Below are 24,167 nucleotides of genomic sequence, written 5' to 3'. Positions count from 1 at the left end.
AGTTTTTTATTTTTGGGTGAGGGCACCAACAGAGGGCTGCACAGTGGCGCAGCAGGTAGTGCGCGTGCCTCACAGCAAGAAGGTTGCCGGCTCGATCCCCGGGTCAGGCGGGGCCTTTCTGTGTGAAGTTTGCATGTTCTTCCCGTGCATGCGTGGGTTCTCTCCATGTACTCCAGCTTCCTCCCACAGACCAAAAACATGCTTATTAGGTTAATTGATGACTCTAAAATTGTCCGTAGGTGTGAGTGTGGATGTTTGTTTGCATGTGGCCCTGCAATCAGCTGGCGACCAGTTCAGGGTGTACCCCACCTCTTGCCCATTGTAGCTGGGATAGGCTCCAGCCCCCCGCAACCCCGAAAGGGATAGGTGGTATAGATAATGGATGGATGGCACCAACAGACAGCAGGCTGCAGATTCCCCACAAGGGGGCGATGTTAACAGCTTTTCTTTGCATTCACTGTTAATCCTAAATACAGAGATGAGGGGACTCATCCAGGCACCAGCCTTAAAGGCAGCTGGAGATGTGTTTGTGTATATATTTTTCCACGGTCAAACCAGAGTTTAGTGATTTCTCTGTGAAGTTTAGCACCAGCACCGGAAGTGCCTTTACACTTTGTCCTCAGAGTGTGTCATCAGGAGGAGCTGCTGTCTCCATCAGGTCCATGGTAGAATCCGAGCTATGCCGAGTCTGTCTCTCTCCTCCAGGGCGGGGCGGAGCGGGGGGGGGGGTGCTCTGACCTCTGAAGGTGCGTTCTTCGATGCTCGTAAACAAGAGTTATTGCTAAACATGGAGAAATTGAATTTAAATGCTGCACATGTTATGTATGAAAAAAATCTACAAAATATGGAAAGTATCCAATATCTCAGAGTACGTGGAGTAAGTAGTAGAATATTTAGCTCTGGAACGCTATGGAGTCGAGATATAAAGTAGCAAAACACGGAAATACTCAGGTAAAGTACAGTCACCTCAAAGCTGTGTTTAAGTACAGTCTTTGAGTAAATGTGACGTTATTTAGTTACTTAGCGCCACTTGACATAGAGTAAATGTACTTTAGGATGACTCACGTGCTGAAGCGGTGTGCTTCTTCACGGCCGGAGCTCAGCAGATGGAGATTTTATCCTACGTTCCAGGCGGCACGTAAAGGCATCATCCTCCTCGTCCCGGTTGAACGGCGTCACAGCCGCGATGTGTCATTACGACGGATGAATTAACGTTACCGATCGACAAAGCCGTCCCGTCTCCAACGCTGCTCCCTGGTCTGGATCATGTCTAAGAAGGACCGTTAGTCCGCCTCTTCCTGCGTCCTTACACCGATGAAAACGGCCCCTGTTTAAAATCTCCTCGCTTGGCTTGAATTGGGATGAGGATGATCTCTGCGACGGGCAACATGTCTCTCATCTCGCTGACTTTGGCGCTGCTCACCGTCGTCCTCTGCACTTCTCACGGTAAGATTATGGCTCTCCATCCGCAGGCCGCGCGCCGCTAGCTGACGGTTTAACGGCTGAGCCCCGTGAACGTCTCTCGGGCGGTCCAGCGGAGCAGCAGCCTCTGCCAGTCTCCGCATCGCCCCGCAGCCTCACGGCGTCAACATGAGCTCATGCTGCCGCTTTCTGCCTGTTTACCCGGAACCTCGACGTCTGTTTCAGGCCCGGATAAGTGCCACTAAACCGGTCACTGTTGAGTGTCCCGTCGCATTAAGCCTCCATTTGTTCAGTCGTCCGTGAAGTGCTCTTAATGCGTTTTGTATATTTGTTTAGTATTTAATTTAGATAGGAGAAACTGTTTGGTAGCTAATTTTAACATCAGCCTGGCGGTAACGTTAGTTTTTCAGTTAAACTTACTTTTTATTTGTTTGTTTGTTTGTTTGTTTGTTTTCATGAGTTACGACGATTTAAAGACTGGTTGTCAACTACTGCTATACTATTACTATTTCTTCTAAAGGAAAAAGTCAAAATACTCTGATTACAGCTTCTTAAATGTGGATATTTTCTCGTTTCTTTATTTCTCTATGACGGTAAACTGTAATTTTTCACTATTTTCTGACGACTAATGGATTAACTGAGAAAATAATCGACCAGTTAATTGACTATGAAGATAGTCATTAGTTGCAGCCCTAATATAATTGTTATATCATTAATTATTATTATTATTATTATTATTATTATTATTATTATTATTATTATCCAACACAGACGTTAGTTTAACTCAGCAGCTTATCTGTCTGTCTGTTAGGTATCAGTCAATCAAACTTTATTTTTACAGCACATTTTATACAGGCCACTGGTTCATAAAAAGTCAGTATATAAACAGATAAACAACTGGAGATTGAAAAAATATATACATAAATGATATAATTAAAATGAGACATGTTTCAAAGTACTGCTTGATTATTTAGATTTTAGCACAAAGTTTGCTAAAAATCATTATTACAAAGCAACATGTACAGGACAGTATCACAGTATCATCATACAAGTAATTTAAATATGAATTTATTTTGTATTTTTTATTTTGCTTCTATTCAACTGTTCTTCAACAAGCATTGTTGGCATACAGTAGTGTAAACAGCCACAATAATAGATTTTGTAATATTGAGGCGTAGATGAAATGGCAGAATAAGTGTTTTCTTTGCCAGCACTCAAAGGTCAACATCCAGAATTAGTCCAAACTGCTTCAGGAACCAAGCCAAGGTATAGATCTTGGCTCAGCACAGTCCTGCAGGCATCCTCTCTAATGGAGTTTCCATCAGTTTAATACACTTAGAAAATCCTCAACTCAACAAGGAAGAGCAGCTCCCTGAGGAGAAATGTGTAGTTTAATTCACATCCAGCATCGATTTATTGTTTTGTCAAAAATTCTCTATATGTTCTAGTGTTGAGAAAACTCACGTTGAATGTACGAGTCGTGTGACCTTCAGCTGCCTGCACACGTGTGGCTGTTGTGACCAGGCTGTAATTTAGTGTGCCTTAAATTCTATGTTCTGGAAAACATAATCACAGCAGCTCCTGGCAGCTCACTTCAGGATGTACTGTGTATTTATTCTTCTGAAAGACAGCTTCTCAGTCGCTGTATACACCTTTGTCTCCCAAGAGACCACAGAACTGTAACATCACAGAACTGAGGGTTATTTGTGCACTTTTGCTTCATTCCTGGCTTTTGAAAAGAGTTGATCATGTGTACAAGTGTTGATTAAATTGTCCTTTTACAGTGGTAAAAACAAAGTTTGAATTCACATCTGCAGCTTGTCCCATAATTGAGACGATCATTTTTCAAGCAAAAATACCAAACATTGATGGGTCAGGTTCTCAAATATGACAATCATGCTGCTTTGCCTTTATAGTAAATTGAATATTTTGGGTTTTTGAACATCACACAAAACAATTTATTCATTCATTTGAGTCATTTGTTGACGCCATATTGGGTTGTAGGAAATTATGACAGGCATTTCGTACTGTTTTCATTAGGCATTTAATAGGGAGGGAATGTCTGATTAATCCAGGATGAAAATAATCCTTAGTTGTAGTCCTAGAAGGAATAAATCTACTCATTTTTATTTCAGACATACAGGTCCTTTAAATCTCTGGGTTACCTTCCTTGAGCCCCCTTGAGAGTTTTCAACCTCTGCCACGGGGAACCTTTGAATAATGCATCATGACTGTCTGTCCTGGAATGGGAACGATGTAAAGAAAGAAGAGCCAGTGCATGTTCAAAATAAATATTTATTTTCTCCTGAAGGCAGAACAAAGCACCGTCTCACGTTGAAAATGTGTCATAAAACGGAGACAACAGAGCGTCTGTAACACTAAGAAGGAGGATAAATTCTGTTAGAGAACAAACTGTCTGTCCGACCTGCTGCTTCCTTCATTCTTTCTCCCTCTGCCTCCTTCTTTTCTTTACCGCTTTTGATCATTTTCCCTGTCGTGTCATGCCGCCTCACACTCTGTATTGCCTTTGTTTTGCAGTCAGTGGGAACGAGGACTGTCTGTGGTACGTGGATAAAAACGGCACCTGGCACAACGGCTTCGACTGCCCTCTCATCACGTTCTGCTGTGGGAACTGCCATCGGCGCTACTGCTGCCTGGACGCCTTCAAGATGATCACAGAGCGGGAGCAGAAACGCTGCATGCTCTTCCAGTTCAGGTGCGGGCGGCAGCAGGGTTTTAATTTAATGACTTATTTATTAATTTACTCGACACCAGGAGTCAGTGTTTGTGTTCACAATCTGAGGCTGTCACTGCAGGATCGCATGTCCTTCATTTCCATAAGGCGGAGAGATACTTTAACATCCTGCTTGTGGAAATTCACTGCCACAGTCTGCACATAAAGATCTGCGAGACGCATCGCCAAGTATCTATGAAGAGGAGACGAGGAAGTTGCAATAAATTATTAAACACAAAAATTGCACTTGAAGTGAAGGAATTAGATGGGTTGAAGTATGTTGTGCGTGCAGATAGCAGTGTTAGCAGCTGAGGTCGGACGTTCTGCAGCTCCGGCCACAAAATTGTAGCTTGTTTACAAAACGTCTGTTAGCATCTCTGAAAGCAACCACAGCGGTGCAGTTTATCATTTAAACAGGCATGTGACTTGCACTTGGTGTTGCATACAGGGCACCATCCAAACCTTAACAAGAAATGTTTTCAGACATCTATACGTTAATCAGGTGGTGTAAATCTGCAGTGTTTTTGTTCTCTTTTTAGCAATTTTCTCCTGGAAACACTGGAAGCAGTGTAAAAAGTAAACAACTAGAATCAGCAAGATTTCTTTGTTTAACTGAATGCAACAGATTTAAGTCATTGGCCACAACTAGAGTCTGTGGGCAGACATCACTTAACAAAAGGGCTCATTATATAAGTGTCGTCTCCTCAGATCTATTCTGGAGCCTCCCTGCAACAGCAACAGAACAAGAGCTGCTGTTCCTGACTTCATTTACTCAATTTACTCTAAATTTGCTGTGTGATATCATTTTATCTTATTTGTTTGATTAAGTCTTTGTTTATTTCTAGAATTATAAACAAATTTATATCATGACAGGAAGTTTACAATGCAGTAAGAAAAAAAGAATACTACTAATCATGCAGGATAAGTTCATCTTAAATGTATTTTTGCACAAAAAGCCAAAGTATCCATGTCTGGCATTAATTTTATCACAACCAAATTGCTTGAAATATTCAGCAAGTTTCGATTTTAATTGTGGATAAGCCTCCTGCCTTGATGGACTTACACATGCTTCCCCTGTACCAATATGGCGGCCCCATTGACGCACCGCTCCAATGAACACACAGTGTCTACAGTTTGCACTCACTGAGGCAACCACAAACGAATTGTGGGAATTGGTGTTGGATGTATGGACACCACACAGGTGGAGATAACACTTAGTAGAATCACGATGTGGCATCCATTCAGTCTCACACACAAGCAAGCAGTTTGTTGCCTGTTGCTAAGAGGGAATTTACATGGAAAGAAAAATTCCAAAGCAAGGCACTGCCTTAACATGTATAGAAAACATCTGTCCACCATCACTCTGCACTAATTTCTCCTAGAAAATCTGAAGTCTCGGCACTCTTAATCTGGCCTGTTCTCAAACATTTTCCTTAATGACCCTGCTTTGGTCCCCACAGTGTAATATGTTCTCATTAGGCGTTCTATCACATCAGCTATCTGTGCTTTCAGTAGTGTTTAATGGCAGAGTCCCCTGTGAGGGATCGTGATAATGCTGGACTAAGCAAGCTTGTACCGAAGAGACTGCAACATGGCAGTTTCCCTCCACAGCACTGGAAACCATCCATCACTATCCAGAGGCGCGCAGACAACCTGCGGCTTATTAAGCCCAATGGGAGATCAGATCAGTGGGTGGCGGGGGCTGAGCTGAAATGGAGGGCTTTGTTGCTTCGCTGAAACTATGAGGTGACGGAATCTGTTAGAGAGATGCGGGGTGTATGTCATTAACTCAGATGTGATTTCAGGGTCAGTCCGTGGTTGCATTCAGTGCGTCTGAATCCAGAGCTTCACATCACAGCCATCTCTGCTTTAATCTTCTCTAAAGTGAGTCATGCTCTGCAAGAGGAGGTGGAACAGCGTGAGGCTAGATGATCAAAGTAAGAAGTGCTTTGTAACTTAAGTCCTGTTCTTCCTCTCCTCTCAGCCCCACCACTTTAGCTGGCATTGCCTCCTCCATCCTCCTCTTTGTGGCGATCATTGCGACCATGGTCTGCTGCTTCATGTGCTCCTGCTGTTACCTCTACCAGAGACGGCAGCAGAGGGGCAGGACACCTTATGATGGTGAGACGTCTACTCTCGATGTCCATGTTTGTGCAAACAACCATTAGGTCATTGTTTTCCCTCACAGCAGTGTGTTTCTGACCCACAGCCCAGCAGATCCCAATGGCTAGCTACCCAGTGGAGCCCATGTACGACGCTTATGGAAAACCACTGGGACCCTCTGAGTATCCACATGCAGGCTATCCAATGGCGCCCCAGTACCCTGGCATGCCCCCACAGTACCCAATGATGCAGCCTGGACCTTATCCACCACACCTAATGGATCCTGCATACAGCCAAGGTAAGATATTATGTCCACATTTCGTTGATCGCCGATATCAGAAGGACAAATTGCCCTGCTAACAGCAGAGAACAGGTTAATAATATGTTGACTTTTAGGTACTTTGATATTTTAACTCTGAGTTAAAGCAGATTGGCATAAAATCCATTGAGGATATTTATGGTCCACAGGATGTTTGGGTGACCCCCCTGAGCTCTCCTGTAGCGCCAACTTCAGGCCAAAATCTTGACAAAAAATATAAGAAGCTAAGAGGCAATTTGCCCTGAACTTTACTGCTCACATTCATGTTCCCCAGTGGGTGGACGCTTTCTAATTTGGATACTGTTCTCTTGCAGCAGAAAAGGTCAACTTTGATGCAAGGTATTTTGTGATTTAGAAGGCAGACTGCCATGAAATTTGGTGAAAGTTTCCCATTGCATGCTGCCATGGGCATAAGTCCTTTTAATTATAATGACTGCATGTGACCAGTAGTGCCATCTTAAGGCCAAATTGTCCATCTTGAGCAGCTCTGGGGGGGACAGCACCCCTGTGGTCCATATGAATCGTACTGAATTATATGATTATGATATTACGTAAACATCTGACTTTATTTTATGTTTGTACCTGCTTATTTTTCAGCCCCTCCACCTTACTCTCCACCGCAGTATCCTGGTCATTGATGGGCTTGTCTACACACACACGCACGCACGCACACACACACACACACACACACACACACACACACACACACACACACACACACACAGAGGGAAACAGCAGCAACTGAGAGAAATGACTGTTTCAAAAGGAGAAGGCAGCAACACTCTCTTACACACTCACACACCCACACTCAAACACTCCAGCTTGACTAGCAGTGGTTTGCCTGTGAAAGAGAACAGGAGACACTTTAAGGGTTTTGCCTGTTTGTTTATTTACAACATTGTCCTACTTTTCTGGAGTATTTACGTAAGTCAAATTGTGTTGTGCAACTTGACGCCTGATCACTCCTGGCGGGTTTTACAGAGGGTGTCACACCATCTCCAAAGTGAGCAGGCATGTGGCCGGCGTCTCCACTCTGTGCTGCCACTTCTGCTGTGACATAGTCACCTCAATGACAGGGTGTCACCTGAACACAGGGCGCTCCCTCCTCATTTATTAGAGGGAAGATGTTTTACGTCCTCACTTTTGTTAAATTTGACGTAATTGAAAACTGCCGAAGGCTACATTCCAGATCATCTCGGTCGCTGATCAACATTCTCCAAATATGATTACATGATGTGTTTATTTCTATATTTCTTTCTGTAATGTGGTAGAGGCTAAAGTGAAAAACAAATCGCATGTTTGATTAAAAAGGTGACAGGTGTGGCTCAAAGGTGGTGAGAAACAGTCTTGAATTTGCTCAGATGGCCTAATGGATTTTCTGGTATGACTAATTCTGTGTAAGAAGCCTTTAGTCACCTGTTAGTTTCAGCTTTGTCTCCTCATTTTCGTATCTGACTTGACTAATTTACTTCATGGTAGCATATTACCTGCGCTATTGTAATGTAACATCAGCATGCTACCCCAATCAAAGGTATCTGTCCTCTCATGCTCCTTTCCTGGTTTTGAATTAATTAGAAACGAGTCTTTAGATTAATCCCATAATGCCAGGTCGGATGTTTTACAGTGAAATTCATGTTAACTGTTTATTTTTCTTGTAACATATCAGGTCAGGGGAGTTGTAGGTCATGCTGCTGGATTCAAACGAAATGTCCCGCCTTACAATAATTAACCAATAATCAAGAAAAAAATTAACTATTTAAATACATATTTTGTAAATCTGTTCTTCAACTGAATATTTTATGATATTGTAACAGGTTATTTTAAACACACTGTGTTGTTATTGTAAATTAAGTTATGATGTTTTAGCGTTTTGGCATCTTTCCATTAGGTATTTATTATTGATAAGGTTACCTTTTACTGTGAAAGGGTTCTCACCTTCTGGACAAGCTACAAAGCCAAAAATCACTACTGTTGAAAACAATGATTTTGTTGACCACCTATCTTTAAAACAGTAGTTTGGCATTTTGGGAAATACGCTTATTTGCTGTTTTGCTTAGAGTTAAGAGAATATCAGCACCAATCGAATGTCTGTATGGTAAATATGAATGTTTGCTAAGCTAACTGTTAGCTGGAGGCAGCAGCCAGTTAGCTTAGTTTAGTAACTGACTAAGATAGACTGGAAACACAGAGAAACTGCTAGCCTGGCTCTGTCCTAAGATAACAAAAAATTTAATAAAATCAGCATTAAATCTTTTTTTTAATCCATACACAAACCTAAGTCTACAAATGAAAATTTGCCATTTTAGAGGAGGCTAACTTGTGTAGCGGAATAGGCTATTTCCTTGCTTGGTGCAGTGGCCAGGAACAACAAGTGGAGACTCCTGGAAAAATCTGTTGCATGACTTAAACCAGCATAAAACACTACATTTTGTCTTTACATCTGCGTACAAATATCTTACGTGATAGATGCTGCGCTTTTGAGCTGCTGGTAGGTGGATTTGCTTCCAGTCTGTGTGCTAAATTAAGCTAACCAGCTGTTGCTGGACCAGTTAGCTAGCTAATGTACGTTCATGTTACCACATAGATGTGAGTGGTATCAGTCTTCTCATCTAGCATTAGTTTGACACAACAGTATGTAACTTATGCTGTGTGTATTTCACAAAATGTCGAACTATTTCTTAAAATTTACACTTGCGGATGTGGGCTCCAGCGAGGTCAGGGCCTGTAACCTTTGTAACCCCTTTGTAAAATGTGTGAACTGTAAAACATGACATCTCAAGCATGTGTTGTACAGTTAGCTGTCTGAGGACTCATAGGTGATGCCTGGATTGTCTTTATTCAGGGGTAATTTATATATAAGTCTAGTGAGACACATATTAAAAACACTGTTATCATGCTGAGCAGAGACGCCTGGGCAACATTTTCCTCACTGCTGTATCTTGTCTCACTGCTAAACCATGCAATGAATCAGACAAGACCTGTTCCAGATAGTTTACAGCATAAATTGTTTCCTCCGATGGCGACGTCCACATGTACAGATTTGTTGAGCCTTTGTAAAGCACAAAGAGAACACTGGACTTTTCTTTGTAAGATGCTTTCATATGTAGTTTGACATAACATTTGCTCAATGATGTTTCCGTTTATCTGCGCTTCTAATCCAACTCCATGAGTGTATTTAAAGAAACTGACGTCAGTTTGGCAAAATAACTTGTCTCAGTGGCTTTTGTCTGTTGTCATATCAGTGGTATGACATTGTAATATAAAGTGAGTGAAAAGTTTTTATTTCTATTAACATAAAATTTAACTTTGGAATGTAAAGTACAACTGTCTGCTGTGTCTTTTTGTTTCCAGGAAATGTTTAACGATGACATGTTGGAATGGGGTTTGCATCATTTTGACCACTAGATGTCTGTATTCACCTCCAAACAATGTTAAATGTGTTAATTTCACTGTCGTCACAAGCAGTAGCAATGCAAAAGGTATCTATGCCCCTAAACACAGTGACTGTTATTAACAAATTATTATTTGTCACTGTTATTATATAGTATTCCTTATAACTTTGACATAAGAACATTTTATATTTTTTGTACTCACAAATTACACAGACCACTGACACAGCAGGCCAATATACATTTAGCATTTTAATACATACATGTATAAAATTTTAATCTTTGAATTTGTAGCCCTTTATTTATTTATTACATTTTTTTTATTCTATGTTATTTATTTTGTTTACTTTGGTACCTTTAACAGAATATTCTTCCCAAATCATACTGATTTTCTCTCATTTTATGCAATTTTGGAATAAATACAGGGTGTTATTTGCTTTAAACTTAGTGCATGACTTTAAACCTACCAGGTCCAGGAACTTTAGTGCCGTTGGTGTAATAAACAGCAGGATATTATTCTTTACTGTGAGCCAGCCTTCCTCACAGCCCCAGAAGTATCCCACCATACAGTTCTCTGCACATGTTTATTGACCATGTGAAACTACCATGTAAATCATCTGTTTCAGCCCCATTGGCCTGGTGTTGTTATATTAAGCTCCTGATAGAACTATATTTTTAACTTGTATCATTTTTTCTCAAACTGTTTGAAATGTATTAATTTGACAAGAAAAAAAAAGCTGGGAAATAAGAAAAGTTCTTAAATGAAACTAGTGGCAGAAAATTTAATGTGAAATTCTCAACTGTTAAAATTAGTCATTACTGAACAAAGAAAAAAATCGCGTCTCACTATAAACATGAATTGTGTAATAGGAAGTCTGTGTAACTCTGCTCTGACATCTCTGTAAACTTCAGCCCTTCCCATTGCCTTTAAAGGAGTGTGTAGCCTGAACTAAATATGGACATGCACTTTCACAGGATTTCGAAGAATGTCCCAGCCTCACAGTCCACTTTGATGATGTGAGGCTCTTGTAGTTCATCACTGGTACCCCTCACTGCAAGACTGTGAGTCCAGCCTCTTTGCATCAGGATTGATGCCTCTGGTGGCTTTTTGGTGAGCGGGACGCGACGGGACAGCAGGACATCAGCTTTGGCCTATGGGAATACTCCACTCTTCACCTTAGGAGAGAAATTACAGAATAATCAGATTTTGAATAAAAGGATTTACTGAACTAACACCATCAGCACCTCCAAAGAAACCAAATTTCTCTGCTCTTCTCCAGGGGCGTAGCCTTTCCCCCAGATTTTTTTTAGGCAATCATGTCCAGGGGAAAGGTGAGAGGCCTGACCCGTACGGGCCGTCAGGTCAGCGAGGACCCCGACCTAGACAACCTGCTGTCCACCCTCTCCCCCGAGGAGATGGAGGAGCTGGAGAAGGACATGATGAAAGTGCCAGACCTCAACCCAGAGGATGGGAAGATCATCGTCCAAGGGGAGAGCCAGCCAGCACAGCCACCTACGAGCAACAATGTCCGGGACTCTAAACCTGACAGCAGGCGGGAGAGTGATCCTAAAGGGAGGCTCAGTCAGAGAGAACAGTCATTTGAGGTTTGTGAATGCTTGACTTCATTCCTTACCTGGTATGTTTAAGTATGATCTGCCTCTTTCTTTAAGACCCATCACTCTCTTAAGATATTTGTATTTGAGCCGTTTTTATAAAAATGACCTGCAGATGAGTGACTTTATAAGAGTTTATAAAATCAACTATGTTTGCACTTATGAAAGATTTCATAAGTGCAGATTTCAACATTATGTAACATCCACTGTCCCAGAGGTATTCTAATGATAGCTTTCATCTGCTTGAAGCAAACCACCAACTGGACCTCATGCACCCTGAGTCCCTCAACTCATAAACAGTGCAGAGCTGGCTCCTGTGCCAGGAAAAACATTGTTTTCCCCTCTGAGGATTGCTTACATCCATTTCACATTCTTAATCATCGTCCCACAAGAGGAGAAACACACCAAACGATTTCTTGTATTCCTGTGACATGCTATAAGAGATTTGTCAGCCCACCTTGGTTGAGTGTCAGGCAGCCAGATTTCTTTCAGTTTGTGTGTTTAAAGGAGAGGCACTTCAGTGGATGGAGCAGCGGCCCTGCGGAGCTTCTTAATCCCGGCCTGATGGAATTCCTTGGTTGATTGCTCCTACGCTCACTGCCTTTTAAGGCTACATCTGCCAGGGCCACGGCCTCACAGAGCAAAACAGACGGAGACTCACAAATCAAACACTTTGCAAGCTACTTGCTGCAAATGTATCCCTCCACCATAGAAAATGGTTCCTTGTCCGATTGCTGACCGTAAACACACATGCCATATTATGTCGGGGACAGTGTGTGTGTGTTTACAGTGAGCAGATGGACGAGGAGCTGTTTGGCAGTTAAAGAGCACAGTATTTGCTTGGTGAGGAGTTTTACTGTACATGTCACGCTTTGCATGCTGTACATCTGTACTGTATAGCAACTTTTAAGATCTCTTTAAATTCTGCAAAATCACATCCTCGTTCTGTATCAGCTGAGATTTATTTTGGTTTAGGACACTACATCCCTCGAATGAAGTTTAATTAAATCTGTAATTGTTTGTCTTTGGAATTGGCACATATTTAACAGTGCTACTTGCTAACACTAATATTCTCCACATCGTGCCCTCATCTTCCTCCTCCTGCAGGGTGAGTCAAAGAAGGAGAGCCGGAAACAGGAATATCTGAGGAAGATGGGCCTGAGCCAGGAGGGGAACGACGACGTGAAAGGGTTACGAAAACAAGCTAGTGTCTCGGGTGAAAAAGATACGAAGGTGGACGACAGGAACAGCAGAGGTCCTGAAAGTTTGAAAGAGGAACCAAGTCGGCTTTCGGGTAGATACAGGAGGCTGGAGAGCAAAGAGAGTGACGCGAAAGATGAGACCAAAGAGAAACATGAGGACAATAAGGTAAGAGACAGAAGGGAAAACAGAGAGAGCGCAGGTAACAAAACAAAGGATATGATTTCTAAGTTGCAAGAAAAAAAGGATGACGGCAGAGAGAAGGAGAGGAAAGAAGACTGTAGGAGGAAAGATGACAGCAAAACCAAAGACATTATCTCAAAGCTGCGGGAAAAACATGAAAAGGATGCGGGCAAGGAAAAGGAGAGGAGATCCGAGAGTTTCAGGACACAAGGACTTGTCTCTAAAATGTTGGAGAAGCAGAACAAGACACAAGAGAGCCAGGCTCCAGAGGGTAAATCTGAGGAGAAGAGGCCTAAAACAGAAGAGAAAAAAGCTGAAGATAAAAACAAGCCTGATGCCAAACTTGAGCGACAACCGTCTGAGAGGGGAGAGGTGAAACATGACAAGGCAGAAAAAAGAACAGATAGAGAAGAGCTGGTTAACCACAGCGACCATGTGAAAGAGAAAGAGAAGAAGATTAGCACAGAGAAAAGGGAAAACGAGGACAGTAAAGGAAAAGGTAAAAAAGCTGAGGAAACGGAGAAACTTGGCAACTGCGTGGCCAAAAACACCCCGAACAGCAAGGTGAAAGCAGAAGAGGAGGAGGACGAAGACTCCAGCATGTTTGATGAGCTGATGGAGCAGGTTCAGAGTAACGACCCCTCCCTTGCTGAGCTCAATGTCAACAACTCGGAGGTCATCAAGACGAAAACGCTCATCGAGTTTGCAGAGGCTTTGCACAACAACACCCACGTCAAGAAGTTTGCTTTGGCTAACTGCCGCGCCGACGACCACGTGGCTTATGCCATCGCAGGCATGCTACGCAAAAATAAGACTATCACCAGCATCAACCTGGACTCCAACCACCTCACTGGCAAAGGCATCCTGTCTCTGATCCAGGCGCTGCAGCACAACTCCACACTGACTGAGCTCCGCTTTCAAAACCAGCGTCACATCTGTGGTGGGAAGACCGAGATGGAGATGACCAAGATCCTAAAAGAAAACACCACCCTGCTCAAACTGGGCTACCACTTCGAGTTAGCTGGACCCAGAATGACCACAACAAACATACTGAGTCGCAACATGGACCGACAGAGGCAGAAGCGCCTGCAGGAGCAGAAGCAGGCCCAGGCCAACGGGGAGAAGAAGGGGCCACTGGAGGTCCCCAAGATGGGTGGTGGAGGATCTCTGAGAAACTCGCCCAAAGCGTCCCCCAAACCTTCTCCCATGCCTTCACCAATGCCATCACCAAAGCTGACACCTAAAAGAGGAGCTGGAGGGCCGGCTCCACCTCCACCTCCACCTCCTCCTGGGGGTGGACCTCCACCTCCGCCGCCTCCTATGCTGGATGTAGACTCCCTGAGAAACTCTCTGACCCCGGTGTCGCAGAGGAAGCTGGATGGGAAAAGCCCAGGCAGGAGTAAGAACTCAAGGGACCAACTGCTCGCCTCGATCAGAGGAAGCGACATTAAACAACTCAAGAAGGTGCGTAAGATCGGTTTATGGATCGGTTAGCTCGACTACAATACTTTCTCACATGCTTACCTTTGATTTTTTCCCCATAGGTGCCGGTGCCAAAGTGGTTGCAATAACATTTCCTGTTGGAATATAAAGTGGAAACAAAGCGAGAGGGAGAACAGACATCTCACCGCAGGTTTTCAAGGAGATAAGCTCTACATTCCCCCCCGGGATGCGGTCGAAGAGCTGTGCTGTGGGACGGATGGAGAAAGTGAAACATGAGATGCCCACCGGTTGGATGACTAGCCCTCACTATGAGTTCTCCCCTCAAGCACTGGACCAAAAGGACTCTGTGGAGAATGAGTGATGCAGGGCCCTCAGAGGGTGCCATGAGTGTTGTGGTTGTTTGGCTTCGGTTCATATTGACGCTTTGCTGGTTATTTGCACTAGATAATATGAAGCCAATCATATAACATGTTGGCTTGTGTATGCATCTGAATGTGAGCGTGGTGGGAGTGTGCGATGAGCTTAATAAGATAATAACTCTTTATAAAATCCTAATATACAAAAGTTTGTCAGTCATATAGTGGACATGAATTTGACCATTTATTTATTTGTGGACTTTGTGGGAATCCAGCTTATACTTGTAAGTTATAAATCTGTTCAAACTGGGAATTCTGAAATGGCGGAAATATCAGGGAATTAACAAACATGGCGGCCTGACTTAAGAAAATCTGGGTAAGAAATAAAAAGGTCAAGGTGGTCTTTGATTGTGTGTCTCCTTGCCAAATCTCAAGACATCTCAGGCAGGGTTTAATGGATTGGAAAGCAGCCCAGTGGAATCGTGGTGTGTGATGAAGGAGTTTTAGCATGGAAATAATTACGTAATGCCTTCTTATCAGGAAGTGCAAATGTCTGCCCTTCAGTATCTGATGTTATATTTTGTACAGAAGCATTCTAGCCTTGGTGTTTGAATACCTTACATAACTTGTAATACATCGACATTTCTTACCTTTTGGGGGATTTGGAAAACCATTACTGGCTTATATATCAACCCCCCTGTTGATTGAGGCCATACTTTGGAGTGAATGTCCTTTCTACAGGAATTTAATGTGATGAACAAACGTCAGAGTGGCACTCATATATGTGCTGTGCAATGAAGGATTGTCTGTCATATCTGATTACACATGCCTTTCTTACAGAGCCTGTATGTCTCCAATAAAAGATTCTGGTATGTTTGCAATGACAAGTCACAAGTGTAATGTTATGCCTGGCTGATACCATTAATGAGAATATGTACAGTGTATGTAAAGTGAAATACAACTTACTTTTGCAACATTTTCAGGATGATAAATCAAGGTATGTATATATAAATATCTGTGGAGCTGTCATTCATTCCAGTTGGTTTCAGTCTACATGAAAGTGCAATAAATAGATATTTATCATTATCCAAGCACCAACTTGCAGTGTAAATAATATCTCTAGCTCTATCTAAAAGACTTGCACTGCTGCAGTACTGTGTGCAAATCCTGACAACACAGTTACTTAAGCTAATATAAAGAATATCTCCTTCACTGTACACTCATTTACATGAGTGTGCTTCTGCAAGCAGAAGAACATTATGACTTCTTTTATTCCTTACATCGCATGAGTCCATCTGTAGGGAAACAGTAGGAGCTGTCTCGCTTTTATTCCCCATCATCCTGAGTGTTCAGAGGAGAGCAACAACTGTAGGCCAGTTTATGTCTCCATCTCCCTGCCTCAGCCTCTGCATCCGTGAAATGCCTATATTTGGGCATTTCTCAATGAAAGCTTGCTTTGCGATTCATTCCTTTCCCGTTCCTAATAATGGGCTGCAGGCCAGCGGTCTGTCTCCCGGCTGTAGCTGCTCCCCTGACCAACAGCACTGATCTCAGATGGAGGAAAGAATGAAAATGTTGAGATTAAGGGTTGTTCAGTGCCAACAAATGGGATCTAAGGAGAACTTGTATTCATCATTTGTATGTAGAAAGGGGCTCATTCTAGCACATCCTGGTTTGATGATAACATCAGGTACACTGTATACTCTAGTCTTCACATAAGCTGTACATGGAGGTTCTTTCCTCTCTTAAGCATGGATGAGTTAACCTATTAGGGGGGCCCAGAGCAAAAATGAGCAGACGGGCCCCTGCTGATCCCCCTCTCCTGAAATACCAGCTACATGAACCTTGGTTTGCTGTGTGGCATTAAGGAATTAAGATCAGGTAATAAAACCATATGACCTATTGCAGTTGATGTTGTGCTTTTCTCACACAAATGTACGATTAATCACACTAACAAACAGTGGGAAGAGCTATTTCAGGCACCCCTGGATCCAGAAGAGAAAGTCCCATTCATTTTTTCCACAGAAACTTTTATGTGACTCACAGATGGCTCAGCAACTCCCAGTTAAATCATTAGCACAAAAGACGAAGAAATATGTCAGAAAATATTTGGTTCTTTGACAGAAAGCCAAAGTCACAGGATGTGTACATGGAGTCATGGCCATGCCCAACAACAGCAGAGGCTCATGGGGACTGTAGTATTTAGACCTGCCTGCCAAGCTAATGGACCAAACATAATGTGTGAATAATTGAATTAAAAATAAAGCTTTCAGTGTTATATTGTGTCTTACGCCCCCCTCTTTTTTCTCCACGTGTAAAGCATTTTTTTCAATTCTGCTTTGAAAACGTGCCAGTTCGCCATGTTAAATCTGTGATAACATGATTCGCTTTATAATTACTTGTTTAATCGTATCGCCGCGTGTTTCCTTTGACATAACACTTCAATACTGAGCATACTGTTTGTTATTTAACTGTCAGACATATGTAAATGTCCACTTTGGCGAGTACGGAGTCCCTGAAGTGCCAATAATGTTTTGTTTTTTTATATACTGTGACTTTCAGAATAACAGAACAAAATCTTTCTGTTGTACACATTAATGGTAGATCCGTTCACGTTATAACAACTTGACGTATAACGTGGCCACAGTATAAATCTTATTCCCTAAAGCGAAACTATTTGTCCTTAAAAAAATACATGAAATGCTCCTTTACGGTTTCACCTTGCGTGTACGTCACGCTGTCGATAAGAGGTACGTCAGAGGGAACAGCAGAAGAACAAAATGGAGGAATATGCCAGAGAACCATGGTGAGACTTTCGACCAAATTTAATAGATTTTTAATCTGTATTTTGCTAAGTACTCTCTATGCCTCTATTTAGCGTAACTACCACGTCAAGTATATATAATTGTTTTGTGGTACAACATGTGGCATAACCCGAAACATCTTAAATCCCGCCGGTTACCTAGCGTTAGCAGAAATGCTAACTTTACATAGAGCTGTATTGGCAGTTTGTGCTAGCATTAGACCATCACGTTGTTAGTGACCTTGTCGGTTTACTCACCCACATGTCATTACATTTCGTTTATGGCCTTCAGTCACTCAGTTTGTACTTGGTGACATATGATTTAAACTGAATGTCAGGCACCGTCGTGGTAATTTTTAGCTGTACGGTAGAAATTAGCTCAGTTAAGGAGGTTTGGTTTAGCATATTAGTGAGTTAGCTGAGTTAGCCACCGGTGTGGTAACATCTGTTTGGTGGCTACCTGAGAGTTGCACAACAGCTGGAACAGGGTACCTTGTGACTTATCGGGAAATTATAACTGAAGTTTATAGTGTCGATGTAGGCTTAGGATAAAATGGTGACATGCATATATCCGTGGTCAGCTATCATGCCGTAACCACTGTCCTGAATCAGGTTTAGCTATCACCAGACCAGATGGCACATGGTGTAATAGCCAGGCAATAAAGGGAGCTTGAAGTGGTCTGAAGAATTGAAGAATTTAGAACGTGCCGCTTCTATTTAGCTAACAGATTTGCTGTCACAAGTACCTTCTAATATAAATTAAAATACAGTTTAAAAACAGTTCACCATTTACTTTTTCAGTTGTTGAGTATGTTTTCTCTGTGTAGTGGTGACAAGACAAAACAAAGGGGTCAACAAAAGAGTAATGTGATGATTATTACATTTAGATTTTCAAGTGCTACTTAAGTGGAGAGTTTTTGGGTTTTTTTTTTCTTTTTTCTCCATATTCATAATAAGAGAGCACTTGGTCCTCTACAGTCACCTTTGGTTTCTAATCCATACTCTGCAAAGACAGACCCTGCAATCAGAGGTCATGATATTGACACATCTAAATACAATCCCATTCTTTCCACTGTGTATGACAATGGCATTTGTTAATGACTGTTTTATGGTTTTAGCCCCTGGAGGATTGTGGATGACTGTGGGGGAGCCTTCACCATGGGAGCTATTGGAGGAGGAATTTTCCAGGCAGTAAAAGGTTTCAGAAATGCACCCTCTGTAAGTTCAGTCACGTATTTTAACATGGTCTCTGGCTGTATTGCTTCAGTCAAGTACAACAATTATGACCTCCTTAAATCAAACTGCAGCATGAGAATGGTTTGACACCTGTTTGGAGCATGTACTTTACCATGTCTTGTTATCGTCAGATGATTAATGGCACAGTCAACTCTGAAGAAATGTCACGGTTTTGCTTTATCAGTTGCTTAATTGTATGATAACATTTACATAATTTAAATAGTTCCTTAAATAAGCATGCCACTGGAAAATATGGTAAAACATAAACTGTTAGGTTTAGTACTGGTAACACATAATGGATGGAAATGCTCAATACTTCCCCTCCAAAAAGAGGAACAATGTTAAAAACAAAACTATTGGGCTTAATGTCTAAACATGAGAAAAGACGGACATGACATTCAAGTAAAAGTATGAAATGCTTTTTGCAGGACAAGGAGCTTCTAACTCTTTGTTTTTCTTAAAATTTGTACCCCACATAGGGATGTATCTACAGTTTAGGGAATGGTTTCTGGTATATAGTAATATTTTGAATAATATATTTACAAGCCTAAGCACAAATGGCCTCCACCGGTGATTTCAATACTGTTCATGCTTGGTTTGGTATATGGTGCACCAGCACATGCATGCACATGCATGATATGTTACTGTAGTCCGAGTTTGTCTTTAACAGAAAAATGGCCATTTAACACACATGTAATTCGAATATACAGTTCATCTTTAAAATGCGTAGTTTTTCCTGTATAGCTCACTTTTTAAAACCTTTCGTGTGCTTCTCTTAGTTATTTTAGGGACACTATGAGGGAACCTCATTTTTCCATGTCTTAAATTGTCATTATCTGGCATTTTGGCACTGTGACGTCATAATATCAGTAGCTGACAACGAATTGATCTGTTATTGATCTGGCTGTTTCTTGTAGGGGATGAGCCACAGAATGAAAGGGAGTTTGACTGCCATTAAGACCAGAGCCCCACAGCTGGGAGGTAAGAGTACTTGCTGAATTTAAATGCTGTCTGCCTTCCAGTGATGCTTTATCTTTAGTATCAAATATTTACTCTCTCTAAACTGGATAGGTTACTATTTTCTCATTTGCAAACAACAGGGGTTGTGCTCAGTTTGGTCTCATGTTAGTTGTTATGCTTACAGTTCCAGTTTTTATCATCGAATCATTGCAGGAATAAAGTACCGAAACATCCACAGAAATATGATAAGTCACTGCTACAGTATTATCTACTCCTCCACTGTCTCTCACTATGTGCATGCCATTTCATAAAAATGTGGCTAAAGATACTGCCTTGTTGTCCTTCTTGAAGCCCAGACATAACCTGTTTGGTCATTTTGATATTTCTTTCTGCTGTGAAAGCTACAGATGTCCTGAGCTGATACTTAGGATTGATATCAGGGCATGTTTATCCCAATGTCAAAGGACTCTGATCTGGATCAGAACATCCTTAACATTGGAAGTCAATCAGAATTGTAATAATAGACATGAACTCAAGTTGACTATTCTTAAATTAGGCAGAAACAACAAATAAAGCTGCTGTTCAAGCCTACAATTGTTGCAAAAGAAATATATTTTGGGTCAGGTAAAACTGAGCAGTGCCTGCAAAATAGCCCAACAAGTGTCTTAACTGTTTCTTGTTGAACTTAAGTGGATCTTTTCTTGGTTTGCAGGAAGCTTTGCAGTATGGGGAGGCCTCTTCTCCATGATTGACTGTGGTTTAGTAAAAGTGCGAGGGAAGGAGGATCCCTGGAACTCAATTACAAGTGGGGCCATGACAGGAGCTATCCTTGCTGCAAGAAGTGAGTAAGCTTAGAAGAAGCTGGCAGTTAGCACTCAACACAAACATGCCTCATGCAAAAGACAAACAGTGATGTTGCTGCACTGAACACTGAGTTCATAATTAAACCTACTGCTTTATCAAAGTGACAGAGCTCATCACTGTGACTTATCAAAACTGTCCAGATACGTGACCCCATCGAACACCAATAAAGCTGGTGACTAATATGTTATTGATGGCCAAAACTATGAAAATAAGATTTCCCCATGTCTGCTGTGCACAGAGATGTGTTTTTCAAGCAGTTCAAATTTTAATTATGAAAACTAAAATCTTGACGACACTTACAGATATTTAGCAAAACATTTCCTCTGTGTATTCACACACAGTGTTTTAGCTCCCTAACATGGAGATTTTTTCAAACGCCTTCTAAAGTGCAGATTTTCTGTGCATCTGCATGTTCGTGTAAAAAAAAAAAAAAAAAAGGGCATTTGGGAAGCAGTTGTTTCATGGCTTCAGTTTGATCATGCCCGTTGTTGTTTTGTGAAATGATCATGCTGCTGAAACCAACAATGGCAGACTACTGGTTAGTTTATACTTGGTTAGCACTGATAGTCTGGGTGCCAGAAAGTTGTTCAGTAGCTCCAAATAAATACATAATGTTTGTGTTTTTAAGTAACTACTGCTAAAGGAAAATAATGTCACTGCACATTGGTCTCAGAATGTTCTCTGGTATTTGACACGTTGTTGATGGAGACTTGTTATGTGGACAGAATGTTTTTTTTCCTTTTTAAAAAGAGGATGAAAATATTAGTTGTAAAAAATATCTGTATACTTGTGGTCAACACCTAAAGCTGTGTGATGTCATTGTTAAATGCACACGAGATTCAACCTGAAAATCTCCATTTTTTTTTTTCTGTAGACCTTTCTAGTAAAGGTGTCACAACTAGATGTAGTCCTGAGTTTGACCTGTTTGCAGTATTTAAAGTGGAAATAAGTAGATTCACTCAATTCAATTAGAGGAACTGGAGTTCTCGTGTATTGTGACAGTGCAGAATGTGAGTTCATACACAAGCTATAATTAAATCCCACACGCTTGTGTCCACCCACACAAGTGTTGTCACTTTTTTGCTTGACTAAACTTCTTCTCAGGACTAGTTGGGCGTGCACAGAGCTGGCTTGATCGCAGTCTTTTTCACCGACTGGGGTGGGAAAACTTACACCTTACTTTGGTGAACTTATTTGGACCATGGACTTTGGTGACCTTGTGTAATACCCAGCAGGATTCCACCTAACTTGAACCTGAACAGAGGTTTATTTTGGCAGAATAAACGAGAAGACCTTAGCTGGTGTGCATGGCCTTGTTATGTTGAGTTCATAAACAACGTGGACCTTTTTCATACGTTTAAAAACAAAGTGATGAAAATGGAACAGTCGGTGACTTTTTAATCAGCTCTAACATCTCAAGTGTTTAATCCCCTTTTTATGTGACATGTGACTACTAATGTACTGTGTGCATGTAACATATGAACAATCCCTGTTGCTCCACAGATGGACCAGTAGCCATGGTAGGCTCTGCAGCCATGGGAGGCATCCTGCTGGCATTGATAGAGGGCGCTGGAATCCTGCTGACTAGGTTTGCCTCCTCACAGTTCCCAACTGGTGAGTAACACTTCTGATACTGGACGTTTGTGTCATTCAGTGATTGATAAAGGATGATAAAGGATATAGACAGAGATTTGTTGATTTCATGTTATAAATATACCTCATTTACACCAGCAGCTCTCATCACACCCTGTTTTCTCTCTTCAGGACCCCAGTTTGCAGAGGAACCTGCCCCTGCTGCAATGCCCTCCCCTTCATTTGGAGACTACAGACAATATCAGTGAGAGGACTCCCAACTTCTTATCCACTAGGCCTTTTTTGAATTCCTTGCTGAAGTTATAAGAAGAAATGGAGATGCATCATACTACACGTCAAACATAAGTAACTGTGCTCAACTTTAATGGACTGTGTAAGAGAAGTCAAAGGCAAAACACATCTTCATTTTCCTTCTTTCCAGAGCCATGTACAGATCTGCCTCTCTGCCATTCTCAGCCTTGTCATGTGCATCTGTTTCACCTGACGTAGGTTAAATACAGACATTTTGTGGGATTTGTTGTTTGATGTTGGGGTGTTTGTGTGGATGAGGTGGGTTTTTCTGTTGTTCACATACAGTATGTTCTGCATGTAGCCCAACAAGTGGGGGGGTCAACACCAACAAGCTCTGGATAGTGTTGAATTTAGCTAAAACACGTCACACATGGAACGTCATGAATTATATATAAGTATGCTAAACATGTATATACAGTAAAGGCTTTCCACTTGTATTCACTTATGTTAGTCTTTATTTGCCTTAAATATGTCATCTGCTTGGGCTGGCCACTGACATTTGGCTGGCCTTTTTTTATTTGATTCAGTTATGAAGGCAAACATCTATTCCTATACTAGTTTCTTTTAAAGTGATTTATTTATTTTAGATTGTAAAGAGTTGTACCAGATTGTTCTATTTTATGTGACCGTGCTTTTACATTCAACACAAAGGCGTGGAAAAGACAGCTAATGACCAAGGGCGGCATAGGCAGTGCAAATGAATGGAGAAACTTAAGCAAGGGATTGATGCATACTGTGTTAAATCTGTATGACAGATTGTACTATGGTACAATAAAGAAATAAGTTGTAATGTGTGTCTCTTCTAGTCTTATGAATACATTCATGCCATTGCTTCTGGTCTTGGTTGTGAAAAATGTAGATGAGGAGTGAGAATGGGCTCATGTCAAGTGTACTTTAGCTCTCGTTACCCATAATCCATGCTGGCTGGGCAGGATTGCTCATTCCCCACTAGAGGGTAGTCCTCACAAACATATCCAGGCCAGTGTTGCTCTTTTAAGCCTGACTGAAGCTGTAGGATGTGTTTACAAAGGCCTCATAAGGGAGCACTTTCCTCCCACATTCTTATATGTTTGTGTCACTGCTGTCTGTTTGAAGCCTGCTCAGGTGAAGGACACTGGATGAGCAAGGCGATGGGAAAGGGACCTTGATGCAACTTTGACGTCACCAGCTTGATATGTGGGGTCAGGGATCGCTAATGGCAGAGCCGCACAGGACTGGTCCAAGCTGAGCATAAAAATTAAAGAAACTTCCTTAATTTCCTAAAAATTTGAGACTGGGGAGGAAAGTCTTTGAAGTCTTAAGTTTGAAAAAAAAAATCCAGAAGAATAATTTAATAGCTTATGACAGTCAGAGGACATTGCATTTGACACACACTTTGGATATTTGATTTATAGGACTGCAACTAACTAATAAGAGACAGTATTGATTCATCTCTCACTTAATCAACTAATTGTTTGATATATAAAAGAACATATCACAATTTCCCGTGTGACAGTTTCGTCAGGTCATATTTAAAGTGCTTTCTTTGTCCAACCAACACCCCCAAAACGTTCAGTCTGCTGTCAGAGACCATTTAAAGGACCAGCAAATATTCACATTTAAGATACAAGTTCATTTAGGCATTTTTACAATATTCAGCTGATAAACTCATAAAGAG

At 41.5% G+C, this 24,167-nt stretch overlaps 3 protein-coding genes across 5 annotated transcripts; all 3 read left to right on the top strand.

Annotated features, from left to right (window-relative positions):
• Positions 1 to 1,046: 1,046 nt before the first annotated feature.
• Positions 1,047 to 9,902, top strand: shisa4 (shisa family member 4). 3 transcript variants are annotated; one of them, XM_070958510.1, is made up of 6 exons: positions 1,168 to 1,446; positions 3,961 to 4,138; positions 6,141 to 6,277; positions 6,366 to 6,557; positions 7,176 to 7,225; positions 7,260 to 9,902. In XM_070958510.1, exons 1-5 carry the CDS (start codon positions 1,362 to 1,364, stop codon positions 7,214 to 7,216), a joined length of 633 nt encoding a protein of 210 aa, XP_070814611.1. In that variant the 5' UTR covers positions 1,168 to 1,361; the 3' UTR covers positions 7,217 to 7,225; positions 7,260 to 9,902. The 3 variants fall into 3 exon arrangements, with proteins under 3 accessions (XP_070814610.1, XP_070814611.1, XP_070814612.1); XM_070958511.1 differs by having other exon boundaries at positions 7,256 to 9,902; XM_070958509.1 differs by having other exon boundaries at positions 1,047 to 1,446; positions 7,176 to 9,902.
• Positions 9,903 to 9,920: 18 nt separating this feature from the next.
• On the top strand, positions 9,921 to 15,691 carry lmod1b (leiomodin 1b (smooth muscle)). Its single transcript, XM_070958508.1, has 4 exons — positions 9,921 to 10,057; positions 10,943 to 11,572; positions 12,689 to 14,428; positions 14,509 to 15,691. The coding sequence occupies exons 2-4, from the start codon at positions 11,285 to 11,287 to the stop codon at positions 14,533 to 14,535; spliced, it is 2,055 nt and encodes a 684-aa protein (XP_070814609.1). The 5' UTR covers positions 9,921 to 10,057; positions 10,943 to 11,284; the 3' UTR covers positions 14,536 to 15,691.
• Positions 15,692 to 17,523: 1,832 nt separating this feature from the next.
• On the top strand, positions 17,524 to 23,300 carry timm17a (translocase of inner mitochondrial membrane 17 homolog A (yeast)). Its single transcript, XM_070959927.1, has 6 exons — positions 17,524 to 17,569; positions 18,685 to 18,784; positions 19,720 to 19,783; positions 20,475 to 20,603; positions 22,130 to 22,240; positions 22,391 to 23,300. The coding sequence occupies exons 1-6, from the start codon at positions 17,544 to 17,546 to the stop codon at positions 22,465 to 22,467; spliced, it is 507 nt and encodes a 168-aa protein (XP_070816028.1). The 5' UTR covers positions 17,524 to 17,543; the 3' UTR covers positions 22,468 to 23,300.
• The last annotated feature ends 867 nt before the right edge of the window (positions 23,301 to 24,167 follow it).

The sequence above is a fragment of the Chaetodon trifascialis genome, chromosome 3 (genome assembly GCF_039877785.1).
Source record: "Chaetodon trifascialis isolate fChaTrf1 chromosome 3, fChaTrf1.hap1, whole genome shotgun sequence".
Taxonomy (NCBI): Eukaryota; Metazoa; Chordata; class Actinopteri; order Chaetodontiformes; family Chaetodontidae; genus Chaetodon; species Chaetodon trifascialis.
Note: the sequence above shows the minus strand (reverse complement) of the source record. Positions and strands in the feature narration are given on the sequence as shown.

Bases quoted from the DNA above. Each gene is read 5' to 3' on its own strand.
- timm17a (XM_070959927.1), top strand. From the start codon at position 17,544: ATGGAGGAATATGCCAGAGAACCATG. The intron at 18,785-19,719 runs GTAAGTTCAGTC...TGTTTCTTGTAG, and splicing joins GTTTCAGAAATGCACCCTCT to GGGATGAGCCACAGAATGAA. The intron at 19,784-20,474 runs GTAAGAGTACTT...CTTGGTTTGCAG, and splicing joins CAGAGCCCCACAGCTGGGAG to GAAGCTTTGCAGTATGGGGA.
- lmod1b (XM_070958508.1), top strand. From the start codon at position 11,285: ATGTCCAGGGGAAAGGTGAGAGGCCTGACCCGTACGGGCCGTCAGGTC. The intron at 11,573-12,688 runs GTTTGTGAATGC...CTCCTCCTGCAG, and splicing joins AGAGAGAACAGTCATTTGAG to GGTGAGTCAAAGAAGGAGAG. The intron at 14,429-14,508 runs GTGCGTAAGATC...TTTTCCCCATAG, and splicing joins ACATTAAACAACTCAAGAAG to GTGCCGGTGCCAAAGTGGTT.
- shisa4 (XM_070958509.1), top strand. From the start codon at position 1,362: ATGAGGATGATCTCTGCGACGGGCAACATGTCTCTCATCTCGCTGACT. The intron at 1,447-3,960 runs GTAAGATTATGG...TTTGTTTTGCAG, and splicing joins CGTCCTCTGCACTTCTCACG to TCAGTGGGAACGAGGACTGT. The intron at 6,558-7,175 runs GTAAGATATTAT...CTTATTTTTCAG, and splicing joins GGATCCTGCATACAGCCAAG to CCCCTCCACCTTACTCTCCA.